Consider the following 26,265-nt stretch of genomic DNA (forward strand, 5'->3'; position numbering starts at 1 on the left):
TGTGAGCTGCAGAACCTTTTGGTTTTCATTTTGTTGTCCATATTAACAGATGAGAGCAACCACACAGCCTGGGTGAGCAGAGCATCTCAGGTGCAGCTGGAGCCTCGCTGTAGTGCTGCAGTTTCAGAATGGGGCCTCTTTTTGCATTCAAAATAAAGAGACGGGGCTGTCGGTAGCAATGCACATGTGGTGCGTGGACACCACACGCGTGAGCTGCAGCAGTTCAGTGAGGCAGCCATCACACAGGTAGAGGGAACCACAACAGGGAGCAGCAGTAACAAGCCAACAACCTGGATCATTCCTCACACACATCACATACCTGCGACCCGCCACTGACCTCGACTTAACTCTAGGACCTGGAGGACTGAGAACCTCAGCAGAAATCTAGCATGAGGGGAAGTCCAGCTCAATGGCAGGAGGCTAACAGTTAGTATTTAGAGCATCCAGCCAGTATCCAGCACTCAGTAACAATGAGAGGAAGATAGCACAAACACTGTTCTACAGAACAGCTGGGGGGAGAGTGAAATAATATCACATTTTTCAAACTGGGTAAACTATCCCTTCAAAGCTGCCCGTTGTAAACTTTGCACTTTGCACAAGGTGGTGTTGTGGGAAGTCATAAATTCCCTATTTGTTTGATGGTGGGTGTACAGACAGAAAGCAATTAAACTGTAAAAGCTGTGAGTCAGTTACTTCCTCAGAGCTCTACAGACAGGCAACATGCAGAGGAACTTCAAACCCACAGAAAACTTCTACAGAAGTTTTATTGAATCTGTTTTAACATTTTGTACCATTGCCTGGTTTGGGAACTTGACTGTAGCCAACAAAAATAGGCTTGGTAGCCTTATTAATGTGGCCAGTAGGATTTCTGGGAGGAGGCAAGCCCATCTTATAGACCTTTATAAAACGCAGGTGACTAAAAAGGCCACTTCCATCCAGGAGTGCTTAGATCAGCCCCTTCAGACCGAGTTTGAACTGTTCCCTTCAGGTCGGAGGTTAAGGGTGCCTCCTATCAGGACAAATAGATACAGGGTTTCATTTGTTCCTGCTGCTATTATAATGTTAAATGATGTTAAATAGCGGGGTGTAGTATTGACTGCTGTCTGTAGTTGCTGTCTGTACTGTCTGCTGCTATCTCACTTCACGTTTTGATTGAACCTTGTGTCTGAACGTACTCTTATAATTACTCTGCCCACTACGTGCTGTTGTTCTTAACAGTGGTTGATTGTTGTGTATATTTATTTGTATTGGATGTTTTTTTTATGTGTATTGGACTTCCTGGCTGCAAATCAATTTCCCAGTAGGGACAATAAAGATAGACAGAAAGAAAGACAGTGAGAGAGAGCGAGGGTGATGGTAGCAAGTCAATCTAAAACTTTTACCGATCATGTAGTGTTTTTAGCTCCTCGGTGATGTTTTTGCCCCATCCCGTCTGTTTGTTTGTCTGTTTGTTAGCAGGATATCTAGCAGGATAAAACTGTGGACAGGTTAGTCGTGGGCCAAGAAAAAGCAGATTAACTTTTCACAATGACTGGTCAAAAGTGAATGTGGTTGTCGGCACAACCTGTCACAAAAAGGCGCAAAATATTCCCTAAGTCATGAAACATGAAAATCTGAAGTGACCAAAGTTTGATTTGGTCAGCTGTGCGACATGGAAATGGCAGATCTGGGGAAGTGGGCTAGGTGTGCACTCCATGCTACTTGTCTGAATTGGATAGATCTGACAAAGGGCTCAAAAACATCTGCCGAGTGGCCAATGGAAGTGACAAACCACTTCCCACCTTAGTGATGATAACTGAATGGATGTAGGTGGGCTGGTCATCACTACATGCTGCCCCGGGATTGTGAGCTGGCTGCAGCCCCGGAGCCGTGTGTTTGCTCACTCTAACTGGGGAAGCTTTTGATGTGAGCACGGTCAGTGAGCAGAGTGGAGGGGCCGTCAGCTTTCGCACTAGCCCTCTATTTACTTCAAAGGCCACTGGAGCACCATCAATAGCACAGGAATGTTGCTCCCTGGGTTAAAATTAAAATGAGCATTTGTCATCCCACAGCCTGTAGACTAGCCTTACGTCAGGTCAGGCATCATGGAGCATCTCCTTCATTTGCGTGACATAATGAATTACCGCTATGCTGCAACTGAGTGGCTTGTGTGTCTACTTTCTTGTTTGAGTATTTTTCGAAAGGAATAAAATGACTTGGATTCAACTCGTGTGCCATCTGGCCAATTTTCAGCTGATGAGGGAAACAGTGAGTTGATTAGTGAGTATCATCCGACGGTTCCCAAAATTTACAGCTCTGCATGTCGGTGAAGAAATGCGGGATGAGGAGAGGGATGGACTGTTTAGAAACGATATCCTGATACATTCCTAAATTTGTAATCCATGTTTTGGTTTCTTGATTCTGTTATGGTGATAGGGGAGATATGCTTGGTGGAAATCTGCACTCTACTGGATCTCCTCTAGTGCACTCGTCTAGATTTTCTTTTTGTGTCTGTCTGGTTTTAGTTCTATTCTTAACCGTGGTTTTACATTAGCCTATGGTTAAAAGAATCAGCACTGTTACCATGCATAACATATTGTACCTGTATGGACCCACTAAACCCTGTGTATTAAAGTTGTTTTATAGTTCCTTTGTTTCCCATTAATTTACCCTCATGCATAAGTAAAAAAAAAAAAAAAAGTAAGTAAATAACATAGCACCAATACAAAGCAGAGATGTCACAAAGGTGTTCACAAAGGAAATTAAGCATAAACATACATATAGACATAAAACACAGTAATAATGAAATAAACAGTTAGGTACAGGATTGATTTTACGATTTGTTTTTAAGTCTCTGAATGGGCTGGCCCCGGAAAACCTGTCTGACCTTATTAAACTGCATCAGCCCTCCAGAGTCCTTAGGTCGGCGAATCAGATGGTCTTGGATGTTCCTCGATCCTTCTTAAAAACTAGAGGAGATCGAGCCTTGGCGGTTGCAGCTCCCACTCTGTGGAACGCATTACCTCTCACCAATACCAATCATAGCTCTTGTTTGTCTGTGTAGGGTCTGCGTAGTTTCAATTTTTGGGAGGTGTGTGGCACGTCTCTGCGGCGGTCGCAGAGGGCCCGCAAGTGACACATTTTCTACCCAAACCCTCCATAAGCTACACATACGCAGAACCATAAATCGGCCTTAAGACTAGGACCCTGAGTGCAGGACACAAAGAAAGGAGGTGGAGAATGTGGTGAAAGGATAATGTATTGTGGAGCTGGTCTGGAGGATGAGTGGCTGAAGCTGGATTGAGGCTGAGGGGTTGAGCCAGGCTGGAGAGGGTCCCGTGATGATGGGAGCCGGGGCCGGAGGAGGGCAGGGTGAGCGGGAGATGAAGATTAGGAGCTGAGCAGGCGGGAGAGGTGATGGGGAGGGAAGACATGAGGCAGGGTGTAAAGTCAGGGGCTGGAGGGTCTGCAGGAACAGGGAGAACAGGGTTAAAGTGAGCTTTTATATGCACTGAGATCAGAGCATCCTGGTAAAAGAGAACTTGCGCTCAACAACCCTCCCTGTGTAAATAAAGGTAATGATAATAATATTAGGCAACAGTGAAGAACAGGATAGGATTAACACATTGGTAAATTAAATTAAATAAGTATATCAATAGAAAAGAGAATAATTACATCACAGAAGAAGGAAGCCTTAAAGGCTTCTTCAGAATCCACCACTCACTTTAAACAAATCCAAATCAAACAACTCATCAAAAAAAAAAAAAAAAAAAAAAAATGTCTTGATGTATGACAAATACAAAAACTGTGAGAAAGTCATGTAAAATATTTGCATATAGGCATGGCATGAAATGACTTAGCGTAATGGTTCTCAAACTTTATTCCCCGTTGAAATATTTTTTTTCAGCCAAGTCTCTCCTGAGCAAAAAAAAAAAAAAAAGAGGAAAAAATCTGTGTGTCAGTGTGTGAAACAACAAGGTGGTACGTTTCTGATTATGCTTCTTCTTTTCTTCTTCCTCTTTTTTTTTTTTTTTTTTTGTTTTGTTTTAGCTGTATCACTGCTGTGTTTCTACCACTAATCCATAATCTGGATTTTTTTTCTTTCTTTTTTTTTTTTTTTTTTTTTGTCATATCTCCCGGTCATTCAGAACAAGCATCCTCACTCAAGGACAGAACAGGGATGTTTGTTCTCCTCGAGCTTGACACGCATTTGACACCTTCAGGAAACCCAGGGGAAAAACAGAATGTAAAATGTGTTTTATCAAAATTACATGTACATTTTTTTTTATTAAACTTATCATAACATAGGCTAATTATTTTAGGATTTTTGCATGACTGACAATTTCTTAAATTAACATTTTTTTTTTTTTTTTTTTTTTAAATCCGATGTACCCCCTGCAGTACTCCAACGTACCCCTAGGGGTACCCCATTTTAGACCCAGTGCCTTAGTGCTGTGAGAGGCACTGCTATCATGTTGTTTCCTTGGCAGTGGGTTATGAGGTGTACATGACATCTGCATAGCATATAGAGCCCATAGAGCTCCTGGTCGAAGTGCATTCTCTCAAGCAGTGAGACATACATACTGGCACAGCAGATACAGAGACACTTGTAGGACGTTTGGACTGTAAATGTGGGGGAGAGCAAAGGTTTCACATGGTTTGATGAAGCTGGACAACAATGTTTATTCAGGTTAGATGCTGAAATAACACTCCTCTTTTCCAAAGAAGCCATTTACATCCCTCAACAATAGAACACAATTGTTTAAAAAAAAAAATGAATGTCTATGTGGGCTATTGCCAGAAGAGAGCTTTTCATACAGTTTAGGGTCAGATTTCAGTTCAAACATGAGCGTCTGGGCGCAGTCTGCTTTATGACAATGGAGGCCTTTGCACTGTTTGCTTAATGGTGTGACAGCGGCAGTGAAGGGCTTAATGATTCTTCAGTACTCCACACCAGTGAAGCTGGAGTCAGCTGGTTCAGACTGTGTCTCAGGTAAACGAAAAAAAGAAATTGTTCTGTATTTTCTTTGGTTTTCTACCTGATACGTCACTTTTTTACACATCATCTTTGACACCCAGGAGCCCATGGGTGTCAGCATTTTACAAATTTGTTGCAAAGTTTCAGGTCATTTATGGCTGATTTGCTCAAATATGTAACAAATATGTATACATGTATGCATGCCTTTTTTTTTTTTTTTTTTTTTTTTTTGCTAACTGCCTTTCCCCCCATATTTTTCAAAGAAATCAAGGGAATTTGCTCGGGTTTCAAAAGCTTTACATATTAACAGAGAAACTGGATATTGGTTGGAGGTGTACGGGCTTTACAATGCAGCATTACTGTTATGTAATCGGCTTAAGATGATGTTAGTCATTTGATATTTCGTTAGTGTAAAAGGACAAAAGTGGTTTGAGAAAAATGTTCCCTGCAAAGATGTTCTTACAGCTTTTTGTCCACAGGTTTTTGTTCTTTCCATTTATTGTCCTGGCACTGTACAGCTCTGACCCGTGCAGAACCATGCAATGTTCCTTAAATGATGCAATCTTAAATGCAAATGTAAATAACAACAAAGACTCACACTGAGTCAGAAATGGAGAAAAAGCAGGTATGAGCATATAATTCCAGGAGGCAGATGAGTAAGGAAAGGGCCAACTCTGCAAATTTACAAGACCTTACTAAAAAGTATTACAGGAAAATAAGTAGAAAATTACCACACACACAAACACACACACACACAAAATTTGAGTAAGTGTGAGTAAAAAATTGCTGAAAAATAAGCAAAAAAGTAGTTAAAGATTACAAGAAAATATATTAAAATTAAATTACAAGAACAATACCATGAAACTGCCAAAATATTCCCCCCAAAATTTGTATCAGATATATTTGTGGGAACCCAAGGGTTAAAATTAAAACTCAACCCATGGGCTTTTGGGTTTCAAAGCATTAATACAAACTCTAAGATGCACCCAGTCCAGACACTGACAGTTGCAGATTATCTTTTACGCAGTTATGATTCATCACTTGACAGGAAGTGAAACTAGTCAGTCCAGCTGATGGTCCTTGGGTTTTATGATGCTTGTAACTGCAGCTGGTAAACCATCAATCAATCAATCAATCAATCAATCAATCAATCAATCTTTATTTATATAGCGTCAAATCACAACAGAAGTCATCTCATGACACTTTACAGTTACAAAACTGACCTGTATGAACTATGACTGCAACAAAAAGAAACATGTACTTTTGTGCATCAGAATTCAGCAATATTTGATATCATATTGGCCCTTTTTTGCAGTAAACTTCAGCCTTTACCAACACCTGGAAACAGTGCTGGCTAAGCTACTCAAGACAAGTAATCAATCAATCATTACTTTCTATAAATTGTAATCACATTACTTTACTAATTTCTTGCTCTAAAAAATAACTAGATTCTAATCACATAACTTTTGCATTACTTTCTAAAACCCGGATTAGCCCAGATCAGGAGACTGCAAGACTGGACACCAAATCATATGAGCACTGATCTAGGATCAGATTTTCTCATTAGCTCATAATTAATAAGACATAAAAACCTGATCCTACAGCAGCAGAGAGGGGTCAGACCTACTCCTCAGCTCAGGGACCTTTCACAAATTAACGGAAGTGATGAGGATTTTATTAGAGCAGAATTCGTAAGGTGTTTCATGAAAATTTAAACGGAATCTGCAATGGCATATTAGGGCCATTGTGGCCATTTAATATGAATAACTATATAAATATTCATAAATATTCTCTGAGATTAAAGTGGTAATTTTATGAAAAAAAACACATTTCTGAGAAAAATACTGAAAATTTTGAGATTGTAAAGTCACATATTTACGGGAAAAAAACTCAGAAATTCTCTGAGAGTAAAGTGGTAAATTTATGAGAAATGAAGCACAAATTTATGACAAAAAAAACTTGAAAATCAGTGTGTTGTTTTCTTCAGATTAGGCTCAGGTCATGGTAACATGTCTTCAAAGTCTGGATGCTGATGATAAAATTATGATTCTGGGCTCAAATCACCAGGATTTCCTTGTGACAAAATCCCCCTGCAGAGTCAAATGTGATGAGGTCATCAGCTGCAGACCTGACACACAGCAAACAGCAGCAACATCAGGCCGTGTGCTTCCTTGACCAGAGTATTCTGTTTGTCTCATAAATTTGTGAGCGTTTGTCTTGTAAAGTTATCACTTTAATCTCAGAGAATATCCAAGTTTTTTTCCGTCATAAATCAACCACTTTAATCTTGGAAATACTGAGTGTTTTTAACTCCCCTGGCTCTGTAATTTTTTCCCCCTACAGTGGTTCAAATACGCCGTCACAGTAATCCCCTACATTAACTTGGTACTGGGAAAAGTAATCTAATGACACTAATCTGAGTAAAAGTAAACTAATTACTCCCAGCACTGCTTGGAAATGAACAGATTAGAGTGCGGATTGGGCCACATACATTTGTGCAACCCAGACCCAAGCCAGACTTTGCTTGTCCTCAATTGCTAGGTTACATTTACCACCTGAAATAGCCCACGTGTTGCCTTCAGCAGCATCACGTAAACTGCAGTGCTATACAAAAAGTTGCCCAGAACAGACAGTAGATCCATAATTTTTTAAATTTATTTTACACTAGAGTTTTACTAAAATAATACCCATGTGATCAAACAAGAACCCAAACATTAATGACCAATTTTAGTCCAAACTTGGCCCCACCCGCCTGGTCCAGAGCAGATGCTGTTTCCATACCTTCTCAAACTTACATAAGGAACAATATCAGGCATATTATAGGATCCCATTGGGTATGGCAGTTTGAGTCGGGGGGCTGTAATGATGCGGGTGGCAGGTTGTCATCTGCCCAGTCAGCAGATATGAGCGGAGCAGTGGCTGAGTGTGTGTGTCATGCTGGAAAGGTCGGGGCCATGCGGCTTCATAGCACCTCTGTGCTATGGGACACCGTGTCCTCCACAAAGAGCCATTGTGAGGAGGAGCCGGAGCAGTGGACTGTCATTTAGAGGAGCCAGTCTCCAAACACATGAGTCAAAGAGAGTGTCAGTCTCCTCCTCACAGCGTACCACTGACAAATTGTTTAGAATATGTTTTGTTTCTTGTAATATATTTTCCCCTCAGTGTTGTTGACACAAATGAGTTGGGTTGGGTTTCAAAGGGGTTCCCCATATCAGAAACAAAACTGCAAAATTAAATCTGAACACTGTCTCTTCAGTGAATCATGCTCAATCATTACGCTCTCTGTGAAGCACAAAAAAAAAAAAAAAAAAAAAAAAAAAAAATTAAATTATTTTCCTATCACTTGTCTCCTTAAAAGGTCCTTCTACAAGAACAGGAACAAAGCCATCTGGGCTGTAACTTTAACTCTTTAGTCTTTGTTGTGTGTACAAATGGTAAACTGGGAACTGAAGTTTATTGTAAAGTCGAACTCTTTGCACGTCCCACTGGGTACCAGGTGTCGGCTAATGAACATAAAGTAAAAACACGGGGGTGGGGATGACAGAATGGATATTGTGTGATATGAAATGTAGCAGAGGTGGAAACAGTTCTAGCAGGTGAGGTCAGAGAGGCTGGGATCATTCTGACACAATGCCAGGCAGAGAGGCTCGCATAACCTCTGTTGCTGTTCAGAACAAGGCAGGGGGCAACAAATCCCTAAATGGGGGTATTCAGCGGGCCGTCATCAGTGCCTCCTGCCCAGGCACCTTCAGGAACAAAGCTCCCTGTTCAGGTAGCAGGGCCGGGAGATGACAACACATTACTGTCCCCTGTCCGCTAGTGTCATCGACCTCGGAGACCTGCCCAGAACCTCGGAGCCGGTGGGAAACACGTGGCACCACACAACTTAAAGGAGCCCGTTTATTACAATTTACCCATGTTACATTGCAACCAGGGTGTGAGGTACAGGTGAGCCAGGGAGTTTATCTCCCCTAAAGACATGATTTGACACATTTCCTTTTTGCACTCACTGTAATAACCACTGTTGTGTATGTGGGCCTTCTGCAATTAGAAATGAACTGCTTAGACCCACATAAGCCTAAACTCAGCACTTTCTCCCCTGAGATGCACTTGAGTTACTATAGGAATACTACAGAAATATTACAGGTGACCATCCCTCCCCAAAAGCCACTGCATAGCTCGCACACTGCTTGAAACAAGCTATTTTGCAAATCATACAGGGGTACTTAAGTTTTCACAACATATAATCAAAACTGCCGTGAACAAAGTATTAAGTCCCTTAAAGTTCATTTTCATATCATAACTGAATTAATGGCAAACGATGTCTGGATGAAAGGGAGGAAAAATGATATTGGACTTCTGAAATACAACTGATTTCTTCAGGAAAAGATGTTCATTTGAAAGGCAAAGATGTTTCTCCATTCAAGTTCTCTCACCTGAAGCTTTACGAGTGAGGAAAGCAGGGAGAACAATTTTAGTTCAGGGGTAAGGATCTCAATCTTTAGTATAAAGCAGCCAAAATATATTGGCAGGAAGATCTGAGTCTGGGAGGTTCAGTTCAATCTTGGATTGAACTGATCAGTTTAGGCATCGATGAATGTGAGCTGCTAGCATAAGGGGAAACTAAGGCTGAGCAAGAATCAGCAGGATGTTTTTTCCTAGTGTGGTCAAGTTGGTCAAGTTGCACATCATACTGTAGCTTTACCTGTGCAGTGTGCTTTGTGATTAGTCACGGTAACCTCCTGTAGTCCCAGTGTTGGTGCTGCTAAAAAAATAAATCTACACAGCAGTCGGGACCACATATACAATAACTCACTTGAACCACCAAATCATATGGAGGATCATTCCTTTGCCCATATGCCTGACTACCTGTTGTACACTGCCACCTGGTGGATACAAAGGTTTTCTGCACTTGTTGTAGTTCCAAAAGATACGAGGACTCACTCTGATTTACCTTATGTCTCCCTTGTTGTCACACTTTGCAAAGTTCTGGATCCCTACTAATGCCCCAAAAGTCTCCCACAGTGGGCTCTCTCATGCACCCCATCTCTCTCTCAGCTGTTCTGCTGTAGACTACTGTATGAGCACTCATGTAATACCGAACATCCTCTGGAACCAACTGTTGTCTAAACTATCTATCAACTATCTAAAAAACAAAAAAAAAAAAAAACAACATTTTTTCCAGAATTTCCCTGGTTGGGATCAATAAAGTATATCTATCTATCTATCTGTCTTGTATACTGTGGTATATCTTCATTAAGCAATTTACAACACACCCATTTACCAAATTGTGTGAGAAAATATAAGATCTTTAGGTCTCCGATTAAGAAACATTACCAATTATCCGTACTCACACCAATTTTGAATGTTTGGACACAGCATGTTGCTTGTAGTGAAGCCTTCTAGTGGCAACATTCATTGTTAGGATTCAGCAAGCACAGGCCTGGCTGTTGTACTTTGTTTAGGCTGGGCAACAGGGGCAAAAAACATCCAGTTAACTATGACCAAATACTTTGATTTTCAGTAGTGACAGTGTTGTAAGGACTATAGGTGCTTTCATAAAATATTTTGAGAGACAGATAATAGTAATGTGGCTAGACAATGCAGCCTTCAAAACCAGAACACTCATGTCATATAACGATAAAGATGTCCAAAATCCCTGAAGAAATCTAGTTTTATAATCACGACAGACATAATTGCCTAGCCCTAGCTTGCACTTGTTTTCACCAGTTAATTTTCTACAGTCCAGAATACTTAATTTCACAATGGAAACGTAATATAAATGCAGCTGTGTTCACTGATGACGGCCACAAAAATCTGTGAAATCTGACTGCTGACAGACTTGATTGGGTGCTGAAGACTGCTGGGGGCACAGTAAGAGCCAACATGTAAAAATCACCACCTACAAGGTTTTATTCAATCACATGAAAACCTTTAGATTCTCAGATGGGAAAATTGGTCAATGCACTACAAATATTTTATGTTACATATCTCCATATTTGAGGCCTTTATTCCTCTGACTTCAGACATTGACTGGGCCCCACTTAAACACAACAGGACAGCTAACTTTTACCCCAACTCAATCCTCTATCCATCAATACGCCTTGCACTTTACAGTAAAACTTTTGCATCTAAAGCAAACTAAATGACAAACTAAAAACAAACTTTTTTACAAAAAGGTAAAATGAAATCATACAAATTGTTTTAATATACATGTATCTGAAACAATGGGCATAGTTTTCACAGCAAACTTTACCCATCATACTCCATTTTACTCCTTCAGGAAAAAACAAAACAAACAAAAAAAAAACTCAACTTGTATTGATGGAGGGTGCATGTTTGCAGTCAAGACATTCAGAACTCACAAGCAGCCCTTGCACTGAAAGGGTGAAGAGGACCATTGGTGAAGAAGGGCGAGGGGCGAGGTTTTAGGGGTCTACAGAGGGGCTAAAATGCCCATCTCATTCATATATATATATCAGTGACGCTTTCTGGAATGTCCAAAGGCTCTGAAAAGTGATGAAACCAGAGTCCATTCAAGAGTAAAAGACGAAGGGTTTAGTCATCAAACTTGATTTTCTTGCCCTGGGGTTTGGCTCCAAATCCACCGCCACCTCTTCCACCTACAACAAGAACAAACATCACATCTTAGATCTTAAATGAGGATTTTCATCCACCAAGTGGCAATTTGGGCAAAAGCATTATGAAATTAAAGCAAATTTTAATGCTGTGAGAAAACTGTACATTAACACCCTTCTGGCTTCATGGTACACATGGCTTCAGAGGAAAAAACAAAACAAAACAAAAAAATCTATCCCTACAAGGAAACCACCTTCACTACTGCTCAGTGGCCAGTACGCCTCAATATTCTGCTATTTGTCATTTTTGACAGCCACTAAGTACTAGCAGTAATTTTGCCACCAAGCTTGTAAGAAATGTTAACTCCATGTACCTCCAAATCCGCCCCGTCCACCTCCACGGTGCCCTCCTCTTCCTCCACCTCTGCCTCCGCCGCCACGTCCGCCAAAACCACCAAAACCGCCAAAACCGCCGCGACCTCCCCAGCCGCCTCCACGACCTCCACCTCCACGACCCCCGCGGAAGCCGCCACCTTCACCCTTGGGCTTGGCGTAGTCCAGAGTCACCCTGTTGCCATCAATCTCTCCATCCTCCATTGCTTCTTTAGCTGCCTTGCAGTCCTGCTCATTGTCAAAGTCCACAAAGCCAAAGCTGTAGGAAAGCCAAGGAAGAATGGAACCATGTTATTCAACTAAGCAAAATAGTTCAACAATACCATGAAAAAAGTAAAGGGTGGGAACATTTAAGCATTTAAACTGGGGAAAAGAAAAAAAAAATCTGAGTGCAACACCGAAATTAATTTCATTTTCCTATAAAATAAACTGCTTATCTGCTCTGTACTGATGGTTGGGCCCTAAAAACTTACTGAATACAAACTATGCTCAACCAATGGGTAACTGTCTGTAGACAACTTTTCTACAGCCTGGTCCAATAAGTGAAAATGTAACATTAAAAAACAGACAAACCAGAAATTAGAGACTCAGGCTTTGCATCTTGAGCAGAGCTCAAACTACACTACTATAGCCATATTTTTTTTTTCATGTTACAGATTTAGGAGATTTCCAACCAAAGTCCCAGATCAGAAAAACCCTTTCTCATGCATTGTCTTGAATCAATACCCACGTCACTTTGTTTTGTGACAAACAGTTTCAGTAATGGCTTCCTCAGGTAAAAGAATAATGTCTAATGTGTCATCCTGTGTTGCCCCTCAGTTTTTGTGGTTTGCACATTACATCTAAGACACCAGATTACAAGATAGAAAGTTGCGTAGTGTGACCAGTACAACAATCTGAGGATGCAATCCAATTCATATTTAGAATCCAGCTGATTGTGTCTGTTCCACATCAGATAGAAGCAGCTCCCAGTGAGGCTGAGGTAGCTGACTGATTCTTGTGATGTTTGCTCTACTTCTCGTGCGAATCCGTACACCGTCACTGATGGACAGAGAGGAGCTCATGAGAAGAACAGGCAGGTGGGGCAAAACAGTTTAAAGCCTTCAGACTTACCCTTTAGATGTACCGTTGTCTCTGTCTGTGACTATCCTGGCCGCCACAGCTCCCTCAAATGCCTCTTTCAGGCTCTGGTCTGTTGTGTCTTCAGAGAGACCTTTGACAAAGAGGGTTTTTGTAGGACCTGGGGACAAGAAGACAAACGCTATCTAGTCAAACAGTCTAGATGGTATTCCTGTGAGCTCCACAGGCATGTAAAGGCCAGATCAGGACTTGACTATCTTTAACATCTTCACATAAACTCAGGAAGTGATGTCTTCATCATATCTGGCCTTAGTGGAAAATGGGGCATCATAACAATGGTTTTCAGTCCACACAACACATCAACTCCCACCCATCTTCATAATCATCATGAAAAGGGTTAGCACATTTGATTACCCCTTGAGCCTGCACATTTTCCTTTCAATCGATCATTACGGTGAAGATTTCACAGATTCCTCATCTTGTGTGTTAATCAACTGAATCAAATTTAGTGTTTGGAGTGGAAACCTGCTGCAGAATCTTGGGTCATGACAACATGACTGGAAACCAGCGCTTCAGACAATTTGAGCCGTGTAAACACCTTTTAGATTTTTAAGTCTCAGAACATTAAGCTGTGTGAGTGCTCCAGGCCAGGGTGTTCACATGTGCTCTTGCAGATATCCCCCACTCCCCCTCTGTATTCAAGACACACAGACCAACCTGAGTTTCCTCTGCCTCTGTCTCCTCTGCCACCGCCGCTCTGGCTGAATTCCAGTCTGACTGACCGTCCTTCAATTTCTGTGTTGTTGAGGTTTTCCAGGGCATCCTTGGCATCATCTGTGCTCTCGAACTCTACAAAAGCAAAACTATACAAAGGGAAAATACAGACAGAAGGACAAGTTATACATTTGTACAGTTGACTTATTTGTCTGCTAACCTCCATGACAGGTGGACCTCAAAGTTACTTTAACCAGTCAAAGAGGTTTTAGAATAGTAAACAAATCCCAAATGAGGCTGAGAAAAAGCCGAGGACACATGTTAATGCCAGGAAAACTCTATTACACCTACACAGGAGTTCATAAATTACACAAACCTGAAATATTTGCATCCCAGATTAATCGTGAGCACAAAACTGCCAAGTGAAAAGGTTACACTGGATAGGAAGGTGCTTTTGAATTTTCTGGTCTCACTCACAACCAACCCACCCACTCACCCTTTGGGTCTGCCGTTGTTCTGTGGGATCCGGATAGAAACAGCTTTCTCAAACGTGGCCTGCAGAGCTTCCTCTGTTGCACTGAAGGCGAGGTTGTTCACAACCAAAGTTTTACTGGCTGCTCCTGCTGCTGCTGCAGGAAGAGGAGAAAAGACAGGTGAGAGTGATGGACGAGGCGCAACATTCTCAAAACTTTCTCCAAGTCATGGGCCAGATCAGTACTTGACTATCTTTGAGATCTTCACAAAGATTCAGGAAGTAAAGTTTGCATCATATCTGGTCACAGACATCCCTGTAATAGCCTTTTTCAAGGCAGCCATTTAACATGAAATAGCAGGGTAAACACAGGTGATATTCATAACATTAAGGCTCTGCTCCATTCAGGTCTAACAGAGCCAGGGCCCTGCTGGATCACTGGAGAGACTCTGCAACACTAAATGGAACAGAATCTTTGTCGTCAGTAACACCTGTGTTTTTATGCTCTTCCCTGTCCAAACGGCTGCAGTGAATTTTCCAAACCATTCTATTTACTTTCAAAATTGTAATAGATAAGTTTTAAAGAGGACATTTGTAAATGTAATGTAATTGTGTCTCTGCACTTATCAGACAAGCTGAATGCTTTACGACCTTTTACAACTAGTCTTAAACTCAAGACTTCTGGATAAATAATACTCTTTCAAATAAGAATTCCAGTTAAGTTTAAAAGTTAAAAATAACCTACCTAAAACTGGAGTGGTCAGTACTTAAATAGGAATATGTCAGGTGATAACTTAGATGACTTAATTATTATTAAGTGTTTTATAAGTAGTATTTAGTAGTTGGTACAATAATAAATCCACCCATTACTTTTTTCTACAGAATTTGGAAGTACAAAGATTTTCTTGCTTTTTTCTTCACAACAGTGTGAGAGAAACCCGTTTTCCCAACTGGCTGAGTGCAGCAAGTCAGTGTGAAGGCAGGTTTAGGTTCAGTAGATTGAGAACTGTTTGAGAAATACTGACTCTGATGCAGATTAACCTGTCTCACCAAAAAGGGATGACCTAATGAAATTAAACAAAAATGTTTGAAATTAAGACCTCGTGAATTCAAGTTCAAGGCAATTCAACAACATATAAGATATATTTGTAAAAGTCTTTAAATGTCGTGTCAATATTTACACACTTTACAGACCTGCAGAAACCCAGTATCAATTTGAGGTACAATATCACTTAACTGTACTTTTTGTATCCCTAAATAGAAACCAAGGCTCTTGTGACAATTTTGAACGTGTTATGGAGGTTTAGAGCTAATTGGACAGACTCACATTCCAGTGCCTCCCCTTCTATACATGGCAGAGCTGAGTGCTCAACTGAAGTCTTCTAGTTTTACAAAAAACCTTGAGGAATTTACCTGACATTTTGCCCCCTTTCTGGCTCTTTTCTCCGACAAAGTCGATGATGATTGATCTCCCTTGTACGTCAGTTCCCTGGGCCTGCTCAAGCATCTTCTCAGCTTCAGCCTCAGTTTTGAACTCGATGTAGGCAATGCTGTTAGAAGGAAGAATGCAGTTACCTCATCTGACAAACACCCCTGATTTGTCTGGAATGAACGAAGGAAATCACCAACCAGCTACAGTTTACATTTGACTATAATTTTAATAAATATATTTACATGCAGTTAAAATACCAACTAGATGTCTTGATGTATACACCGGGCTAAATCAGTGTGAGGTGGGTGTTCATGCTGTCCTGTACCACAACGGTGTTGATTGTGTAGCCTGATGAGTAGCAAAACTGCTTCAAGACTGACATACAGCTCCATACATGCCTTAAGATAAAACAAACTTCCAAACATTTCAGTGGTTAGTCCTGGCAAGTTCTTACCCTCTGTTTGTGCCGTTCTGGCCGGGAGGCACCCTAACATCGACTGCGTCTTCAAACACTTCCTTGAGGTCATCAGCGGTGGCAGAAAAGGGGAGATTCTTCACAAACAGTGTCCTTGCATCCCGCTCTGTTGGCCAAAGATATTTTGAGCCTAACTAAATAATGCTTATAGGCTAATATTCTTTAATGGTTGTGAAATAAAGTGGGTATACAAATGCAAAAAGGCAGCAGACATATCAGCATTTGCACTTTTGGGACTTCAGAAAACAGCCTGTAGCATAACCAGCAAATTTTTTTAAAATGGTACTGTCCCAGACTTGCATGGGGACCCTGGTAAACACATCTTACCTTTCTTGCCTTCCTGTGAGGCATCTTTGCTTCGAGCCTTGTCCAACTTCACCTCCTGGCCCATGAACTTCTTGCCGTTGAGCTCCAAAGCCTTCTGCATGTCCTCCTCTGATGCAAAGTCCACATAGCCGAATTTCCTGTGGGAGCAAGCCAGTATGAGGGTCATTCATTTAAAAGTCAAAAAGGAAGGAAAAAAAACTGACTTGTTTAAAAAGGCAGGAGCACTAAAAACTAAGCCATCTAAAAATGCCAAACTGTATCCGGGATCAGGGCTGAGGTGATATGGTTATATGATATCCATGTAATTAAAAACAATGCTATCATGTCATTACAGTCATGTCACCACTCCTCAAATAGCGGGGAAAAAAATGAGTTAGTACTTTGTACAAGTACAAAGCCAAAATGCTGCCAGATGGCAACAGTTGTGTTCTGTTAGAGATCAAATAAGATAAGGTAACATAATGTTTGCTGTTCGGTTTGATGTTTCTCAGACAAACACCTTTCATTCAATATGTGGGTCCACCCGGTGGTGGGAATCACTATACAGCAGTTCACACATTCACTATTTAGAAATGCTAATTATCCATTTATTTTGATTCTCTAAAATGTAATTCCATATGCTGCAGTAAAATTTGATGAAGCTCTGACAGCATCAAAACTTGGATACCATCCAGCCCTGATCTGGATCCTATTTTGATGTTGGACGACAGGATTTCAGTCAGTGTTAAATAAATATATAAAACATAAGGGTTCCTAAAAAGTTAACATATGCCAGAGATGACTGCCTTGTTTTGAACATTTTTGTTAGTGATCAATATGACAAACTGTTGTCCTGTCATATCACACCCATACTGCTGACATAATGCAGGCTTTGCTCTATCTCCATACATTACACACAAATACTGAGCAACAGCATGTATGCCAAGAAATGGAGGGCTACAACTTTCATCCAGTTCTCCTCCAGGAGAACCGGGGCACACCTCAGAGTAACATTCACTCACTTGGATCCGCCAAGCCTGACGTCTGTCACCTCGAGGCTCTTCTTGGAGAAGAACTTCCTCAGGCCGTCTTTGATTTCATCAAATTCCTTGTTGGAATTCAAGTTTCCAACAAAGAGACAGAACCCTGGAAGAAGGGAGATTGGGTTTACGCTGAGTTTCATTTGATGTGTACAGTGTGTGCAAAGTGATGCCAGACAGATTCAGAACATTAAAAGGTGACATCACACATCAGTATTAAGTCCCTTGTTGATCATCATAGTAAATGATGTTAATACTTCAATGATGCAGCCACAGAGTCCAGGCCTACCTTCGCCTTCTGCCTTTGCCTTCTTGGCAGGAGGCGTGTCCTTTTTACTCTCCGCCTTCCTTTTCATGGGGGTCACTGGTGCTTCTGTGGAGCCATGTAATATTTTCATTTTTAATATTCAATTCATGGATGCCCATCCAATCTACAAAATTAAACAAAATCCTACTCAACACTGATCACCCAAACTCACCCTCCTCCTCTTCTTCCTCGTCATCATCCTCATCCTCATCATCCTCTTCATCATCATCCTCCTCCTCTGACTCTTCCTTGGCTTTGACCATGCCTGCTTTCTTTGCATTAGCAGCTGCTGGAGCAGGAGTGGTGTCCATCTCCTCCTCCTCAGAGTCTGAGAGCCACAAGTCATATAACAGTTGAACCAATTATATTCAATCCACTGAGCCTTGATATGTATATATGAAGAAGCATCAGATCCATAAAAAAGGTGACATCACACACACTCAGTATTAAGTCCCTATTTGGTCATCATATGCCTCACGACAGTGGTACCAAAGAAAGCAGCCGACTCAACATCACACACAAACAGCACGAGACGCTTGCACTCATTTGACCATAGTAGCTCTGACTTACCATCTTCGTCTTCATCATCATCATCTTCATCAGACGACTCTTCTTTAGCAGGTTGGGCCTTCACTGGGGGCTTGGCGGCAGGCTTGGCGGCAGGTTTGGCAGCAGGCTTAGCAACTTTCTTGGGTGGTGGGGCCTCTTCTTCAGATTCATCTAAAGACAACACGAAAATGCCCGTCAATTTAAAATAACTATGGGTTAGTGTAGTATTTTGCAAATCTGCAGAGGAAAGACCACTTTGGATGGATCCAAAAGTCACTAAAAGGTGGGAGTGTGCCAGCGATTGAGGATAGGACCGGCAGACGATAACACACACCGGTACCGAAGACATAGCGCAGGCTTTGCTCTACCTCCGTACATTACACACATGAGTACTGAGCAACAACATGTATGCCAAGAAATGGAGGCTACCCTCAAAGCATCTTCAAAGCCACCCAGGAAGAAGGAAACCAAAATGAGCTAATGACATTCAGCTCTTATAGAAACATGTGAATGAGGGCATTCTATTAGATTAAATCATCATCATGATTATGTAAAGTTAAATTTACTTTGAGTGAGCAATTCTTGTTTGGCATTAATCTTTAAAAATGTATGTACCATGTACTACAAAATAAACTGCTAGTTCAGGAAAAAAAAAACATGGCAAAACAGACACTGCTCACTCACAAACTCAACTTAAATCAGTTGTCATTTTATGGGGGTCCTTCACACTGTTTGCAATACTGCAGGTCCTACCATCATCATCATCATCATCATCGTCATCGTCGTCATCATCATCAGACTCAGCCTTTGCAGGTGCAGCCTTGGCGGGTGCGGCTTTAGCTGGTGTAGCTTTTGCAGGGGTCTTCTTTGGTGGGGGGGCTTCCTCCTCAGACTCCTCCTCTGAGGATTCAAAACATCACACCATGTCACACACTAACATCACAGGACCACAAGAAAACAAAGCAGCAATGGTGCACTGCATCATATCTAGAGCTGATAAATGTATTCCCCATTTCATATCAACACATTTCTTGTAAATACTGTGCAACCTGTCACCTATGTCCTTCTATCTCCGATTATACACTTAAAAGCCCCATGAAATGGACTCTGTCTTGATTTGATGTGTTTCGTGTTGAAACAAGATGTTTGGGAGGGACATTGTGAAGGATCATTCACAAGTGTAAACCATCAGGACAGACCCAACACTAACCCTACAGCATATCAATTTGGCGAGACACTACTCTATTTGAAGGAATCTTGGATGAGAGGGATGTTTTAAAGATTTGTCAAGGTTTTATTGGTTGAAATTTTAATTTACAGCCACTAGTGCAGGATGTAAGGTGATTTCACTTTGGACATCAATGCATCACATTGTCAAATCTCCCATTAAAATTCTACAAACAATTCAGATATTGCCAATGTGATTTGATTCATGGTTTAATTTTTAGTTTCACAGAAAGTTGTTAAAATGGTGGGGTTTTTGCTGGGACATGTACCAAAAAATGTCTTACATCTGGGAAATGCAATTTGTAGGCCAGGACATTTCTGTAGCACCGCAATACTTTAACCAAAACAACCAACACATATGACACTAACTGGGCTCCACTGTTCTGCTTATGGTCAGCATTCACCAAGTTCAAATTCACTCACCAGAATCATCATCCTCATCATCGTCGTCATCATCATCATCTTCACTCTCGGCCTTTTTGGCTGCTTTACCATTTTTTATAGCAGGGGCAGCTTTAGCTGGTGTGGCTTTCTTAACCACTTTTGGCGGTGGAGTCTGCAAATGAAAAGATGATTAACTTCAACATAAGCCTACAACCAGCAACATTAAAATAAATAAATAAAAAAATACTAAAAACACTTGACCGTCATACCTCTTCTTCCTCCTCTTCATCACTACTGTCCTCTTCGCTTGATTCGTCCTCCACTTGTTTGGGGGGTGGAGGGGCCTTCTTCTTCGGAGTTGCTTGTTTATTTGGTGTCTGCGACATCGAGGATAAAGACATAAATAACCAGACTTGCTAGTCTTCACAAGAATGCCGACTACCACTGAATATCGAAGCGATTCACTGTTAACGAGATTTTACTCATGACACTTAAGGAAGACGAGTGCTAGCATGGGGCTTACACCATGTGGTCCAGTAAAAACACCTCTTAAACCGCTTTCACACACCCCTCCCAATTAATTTGTTCGATAATCCGAGAAATAATAATTAACCTGGTGTATGGGGAGACTTGAGAAGAGAGTGGATCGGGCTTTTGGCTCAATCGAGTCGAAGCAAGCTAGTTTCTGGGTTTTGGCTTCGCACCTCGTGTGTCACTCCGAGCAGGCGCAAAACCCACGTGGAACTACGGGGGACGGGAAGCTAGCATGTCGACTAGCTTAGCCCACTCATATTTACAAACTACACACGTTCACGGCCACACGCTGCCAAGCTGGCGAGCAAAACGGTGCCAGTTAGAAAAGAAATGACCAGCGTCCCAAAAATCAATCGAACTCTCGAGTGGCAACTTAAATTTTCGTTATAACGTCAATGAGAAATATCAAAGCAGCTCCGTTACTCTCCGTAGAAGGGGGCTATGCGACCATGCTAATGCGAGCTAGTTAGCTAGCAACCTAGACATTAGCACATTGTCTAATGTTTGCAATGTGGCTTTTTCATATTTTGTTTCAAATCACCATTAAGCCAAAAATTGCTAAATTGTGTGTCAACTGGTTCTATTGCTCATAAACTCGGTGCGTAGGTCGGGAACGCGCATGCATGCCATTTTGAATAGCTGGCTAGTAGCAGCTTACAGGCCTGGCAACAGCAAGGGACAAACATGGCTGATCAAATCTGGGTCGAGAAGAAACGTTGAGTGTGATTACTTATCATTGGAAGTGACATTCGTTTTAGCAATAGCACCAAGCTTTTTCGCCAAGCACATTCGTGCAATGATTTTGAAATTAATCTACATGACCATAAAACTCGGAACTGACATTTTGCTCCGGTGCCATTTTTCCGTCACTCGCTGCGACGCAGTAAGTTAACATTTCAGTAAAGGCCTCATGCGTAAACACAGCTTCCCGTTACAAACACGCGCACTAAAATGAAAATAAACATATTGTGTCTTACCTTTGCTAACTTCACCATGATTCTGTTGCGTGTTTCGAGGAAACACAAAAACTGGACGTGTAAAATGAAGTAAGGAGATCACTGATGCATGCACGTGGCTCAGCCTACTCTGTGGGACATTGAGAAAGAAAGACAGATTTGACGGAAACGCGCTCGTTACTTTCCTGCTCTGCGCGTTCACGGGCTCCCGCCCACATGACCGTCTCCTCCAATCACACATCGCTGGATTTGCATAGCGGCCGCGCGCCGCCTACACATCCCACGCGTCAATGTATTTCTTGTACGAGTTACAGAGAAATAAATACTGGAGAAATATTAGAGAAATAAACGATCATATTAGTTTCTCTTGAAAACAGCACATACATTTATGTAATTCACTATTATTACAAAATAATTATTACAGAACTTTGGAATTATGACAGGATTTATGGAGAATTTATTACTCTTTTGAGAACCTGAAATGTATGAGCCTAAAATTATTACGAACCTTACTCTTCGTAATTATGAAGCCTTTGCAGTTGGTTCGAAAACTGACCTGAAAATTCTTAGCAGCTACCGTTACTTATCGGTCTACAGCTGCTATGTGGTCAGCAATGAGCCTCTTTGTGGCCCATGGCCGACAGCTGTTTGCATGACCCACGTGGTGGCAGCCAGCCCCTTTCACCGTGAAGCACGTGGACTGCCGCTGTGAGCTGACGCGTCGGCATTTCAGAAGCCTCATCTGCTGGGAGAATGCAGCGAGACCAAGAAACGCCTGAAACACAATGATAATCCGATCATAAATTCATAGGATCGTTGGAAAAGGGTTTTAAATAGATATCAGAATAAAAATGAAACTCCTTGTAGGAATAAAGTGTTAGAATGAGATTAAAAAGTCAGCAGACATATTAACAATGGGACTTTTAAACACAGGCACCACATACCATGCTATCTAAAAAATATTGTTATACTGTATTTCATTTTCATGATGCATGTCTAGCCTGTCTAATCCTTCATATGCAACAACACTTGTTGCTCCTTAACTCCTCCTCTTCATATTGGTGCATGCAAAGTCATGGTAAAATGAAAAGAAATTCAAGGGAGGAAGAAATGTTAATAGATTTCAGACAAAATTACATGTGTCTGTCAGTGATAATCAACATTTTTTTTCTTTTCTTTTTTTTTTACATCTGACATACATTTCTCTCAAGACATCTGTGATATAGATGCTGTCACTGTAGTACAAATGAGGGTACTTACATGACTATTACATAGGCAGTTTAATTTGGACATTAAATACATAAAAACCAAAGAGCTGATAGTTGAGTTTAGAAAAAAGGAGGCAAGACACACAACCCTGTCTATATCAATGGAGCTGAGGTGGAGCAAGTGAGCAGTTTCAAGTTCCTGGGAATCAACATAACAGAGAACCTGTCATGGACTTCACATGTCTCTGCCCTGGTTAAAAAAGCTCAGAAACGGCTGTATTTCTTAAGGAAACTTAAGAAAGCAAAATTCCCACACCAAGTTCTTGTCAGCTTCTACAAAGGAGCGATTGAAAGCATCCTGACTGGAAACATCACAAACTGGCATGGGATGTGCACGGCCCAGGACAGGAAGACTCTGCAACGAGTGATTAAAACTGCCCAAAACATCATTGGCACCCATCTACCAAGCCTCAGTGATATCGGGGAGGTGAGGTGCCTGCGCAGAGCCAAAAGGATCCTAAAAGACAACACCCACGCCAGCCACAGCCTGTTCACCCTGCTGCCGTCAGGCAAAAGATACAGAAGTATCCGCTGCCGTACCACCAGACTACAGAGCAGCTTCTTCCCTCAGGCTGTGAGACTACTTAATGCACCATCTGCACTCCTCCATGTTTAATAATCTTATTTTTTATACAATCAATTAATCAATCAAGAGGGAACCACACTTTAATTTCATTATACAACCTGTTGTATAATGTCCAATAAACTTCCTTGTATCCTTGTATGTGTTAACTTGGGGTACTTAGGTTTCCTGGTGTATATTTTTTCAAATGTTTCATTTTCAGACCACATAACATTAGATTAGACTAGATTAGCCTTTGTGGTCTGTCTTTAGAGAAGATGGAGGAGCAGCGTGTTATACTGGAAAAGCATGAGGAGGAAAAACAACATTTACACACTAAATCGAACATCATGGCCAAGAGAAGGCAGAATGCTTGGCAATGTATTACCAACTGCCTGTTATACAGGCTATAATAAAATAAAGCGGACACCAAAATTCAATCACGTCAGTACATCAGGTTGATAACCTGAATAAAATCAGATACTGAGCTGCGTTAGAACTAAGCAGGAACAAAAGGCAAATATAAAGGCCTACACGCCCTCTTGAATGAAGGGTACAAATGATCCTTTTTCACATTTGCATCAGCGAGCTGTCAGTCAGGCCCATTCTCTCACCCAGGAATAATTTGCCCCCCAAAATTAATTGTGCCATTTTAAACGTCCCTAAAATGTTGTGAAACATCAGGCTGAAGTGTTGCTTCACATTAGTATTATATCCTTTCTCTCATACAGACAAAGTCTAACAGATTTGATCGGTCCAGGAAAATCCTTTCACGCCGTAATGCTCTCCTTATTTGGACTCGTTGTTCAAGGGGATCCACAATGATTGGGCAGGCCACGTTTTGGCAAACAGCTGATTGGCCAGGGGGCAGTGCAAGCTAGCCTGGCCCGGAGCAGGCTAACTTTCAGGACAGGTTCAGGACAGGTTTCCTATCCCGATCAGAGGTGAACCAGCTTTGTGATACAGAAAATCCGGAGTTGAGCCTGAAGTTATCTTGCTAACGCCTTAATCCCGCTTCGTGATACAGGCCTCTGGTCAGGTCAGAAAACTTTATTCATCCCACAAAGGGCAATTCTGTTTACAGTTCCCAGCTAAAATCACAACAACAAAAAACATCACATAACAGCTCACGGCATCACACATGACGTACAGAACAACTACACGTATACATTCAAAGCTGTCAGTGGCATTTGCTCCATATCTCATACACAGTTGTAAATCCAAAATTTTGCTGCAAAAGCAAAAGTGTGTATGCATTTGCCTGCTAGTATTTTTTAAATTCATATCTGGAAGCAAAAAAAAACAAAACAAAACAAAACAAAACAAAAGCAAACAAACAAAAAAATCCAAATGAACTAAATGGACATAAATACACTGAAAGCTTTTTTGACAAATTTATCTCACTTCACAAAATAGTTGGTGGGTCTTGTGACAAATGGTACATCCACATGGCATGAAAAGATTTAAATGATCAATGTATTACACTAGATATTGCACAATCACCCTAGGATATAAGACTTTTCTCACAAGAGCATAAAATTTAAAGTGCCTCACACACAAATCAGTCCTCTCCCAAGGGTTATCATTTCCTGCAGTGTGCCAGTGTTTCAAGGTCCGACTTCATGGTAACATGTTGAAGAGACTGTCCCCATTGGTTTTTTTTGTACAACAGCTGACCTATAGTTAGGTTTTAAAGTTTAGCGACCTCTAGTGGCCCTTTAAACAATGACACTGTGGTGTAGTACTGATGAGTGACACAGTCTGTGTAGGGAGGATGGTGGGGTGGTGCATGAGTCAACCAACATCACTGTCACTCAGCTGAGTTTAAATCAAACCATGAGCAGGGTTTGGTTTTTAACATTAGCAAACGTTTTGTAACCTTAACCCTGACCTTTTCTGAACCTTAACCATTATGACAAACCTGCCTCTGAACTCACCAAGAACCTTTTTCTAACCTTAACCGAGTAGTGGCTAGCTCATTCAGGAAACAGCACTTAGGAAATGGCACTCACTCAAGGAACAGCACCGCTAATTTAGGAAACGCTGCTATTGGTTATATCAAGGCTCATTTATATTTAATGTTAAATGTAGATATGGATACAGATGGAGCCCTCGGCCCAAATTTTTGACGTGAGGTAACGTGACGCATGCGTGAGATGCAATATTGACATAGCCGCTAGAGGCGCTCGTGCGGACATGGAAACGGAGGGAGACAGCAAGCCTCTCTGCCGATGTTATTGGCTTGGTGTGTGTGTTGGAGTGCTGAATGTACGGAGCGATTAGGGATAACAGCTTGTCAAATGCACTGGCCGACATATGGAAATATTCCCAGTGTTTCTCCTCGTCAGTCGCGTACATCGGCAGAACAACGGAAATAAATTCCCTGTTTGCTGTACGGGTTTGATTGAGGGGCCGCACATACCACCTCCATGGCGACGTTGTTTTCATTTCTGCCACAATCTTAATAGAAGTAAAATGATGCGTTCTTCCTCCTTAATTGTATCCATGTTTGTTTACAATACCGGCATGCGATATCCGGGTAATACCGGATTTTTCGCGATTTCCAGGTGCGGTTGCTGCTTGCCCCTAGTGGAGACCTCCAGTATCATGCTTTTTGGACATGCTGTGCTGCAGCCTGAGCAACGTAGGTTTCAGTTACTTGCTTGTGATTGGCCCGACCATATGTCACTCAGAAAACAGTCAGCCAATCAGTGGAGAGGGGCTGATTCTCTCTTCTGATTGGCTAAACGAACCGTGCTGCCAGAGCTCCGGGAAAAGGCAAGAGAGAGGAGCTGTGAGACTATATTTAGCAGACCACAGGTACTCAAAACCACAAATACATCATGCTAGGGACATCTGCAGTTAAAGTAAAACCCTGGAAAATTGGACACTATGGGGCCTTTAACCCTCCTATTATGTTTGGGGTCAATTTGACCCCAATCAATGTTTAACGTCTCTAAATAAATGCTTAACATCATTTTTTTTGCTTCATATTTTATGACTTTTCCTAATTTAATGGATACTATCTTGT

The 26,265-nt window shown here is 41.4% G+C and overlaps 1 protein-coding gene and 3 non-coding genes across 7 annotated transcripts; all 4 read right to left on the bottom strand.

Annotated features, from left to right (window-relative positions):
- Window positions 1-10,846: 10,846 nt before the first annotated feature.
- Window positions 10,847-21,581, bottom strand: ncl (nucleolin). Of its 4 annotated transcripts, none has more exons than XM_030049230.1 (16): window positions 21,426-21,581; window positions 20,184-20,291; window positions 19,954-20,086; window positions 19,057-19,203; window positions 18,325-18,471; window positions 17,927-18,082; window positions 17,737-17,820; window positions 17,430-17,553; window positions 16,429-16,565; window positions 16,081-16,207; window positions 15,608-15,744; window positions 14,219-14,354; window positions 13,726-13,871; window positions 13,042-13,168; window positions 11,910-12,187; window positions 10,847-11,580 (listed from the first exon to the last, which is right to left on the bottom strand). In XM_030049230.1, the coding sequence occupies exons 1-16, from the start codon at window positions 21,441-21,443 to the stop codon at window positions 11,516-11,518; spliced, it is 2,070 nt and encodes a 689-aa protein (XP_029905090.1). In that variant the 5' UTR covers window positions 21,444-21,581; the 3' UTR covers window positions 10,847-11,515. The 4 variants fall into 4 exon arrangements, with proteins under 4 accessions (XP_029905090.1, XP_029905091.1, XP_029905089.1 ...); XM_030049231.1 differs by having other exon boundaries at window positions 14,219-14,348; window positions 18,325-18,474; XM_030049229.1 differs by having other exon boundaries at window positions 14,219-14,351; window positions 18,325-18,474.
- Window positions 12,868-13,000, bottom strand: LOC115358551 (small nucleolar RNA SNORA75). Its single transcript, XR_003928196.1, has one exon. It is a non-coding gene; the product is annotated as a small nucleolar RNA SNORA75 (small nucleolar RNA).
- LOC115358553 (small nucleolar RNA SNORD82) lies at window positions 17,630-17,686 on the bottom strand. Its single transcript, XR_003928198.1, has one exon. It is a non-coding gene; the product is annotated as a small nucleolar RNA SNORD82 (small nucleolar RNA).
- LOC115358539 (small nucleolar RNA SNORA57) lies at window positions 18,591-18,728 on the bottom strand. The gene has a single exon (XR_003928185.1). It is a non-coding gene; the product is annotated as a small nucleolar RNA SNORA57 (small nucleolar RNA).
- Window positions 21,582-26,265: the final 4,684 nt, after the last annotated feature.

Source organism: Myripristis murdjan, chromosome 4 (genome assembly GCF_902150065.1).
Source record: "Myripristis murdjan chromosome 4, fMyrMur1.1, whole genome shotgun sequence".
Taxonomy (NCBI): Eukaryota; Metazoa; Chordata; class Actinopteri; order Holocentriformes; family Holocentridae; genus Myripristis; species Myripristis murdjan.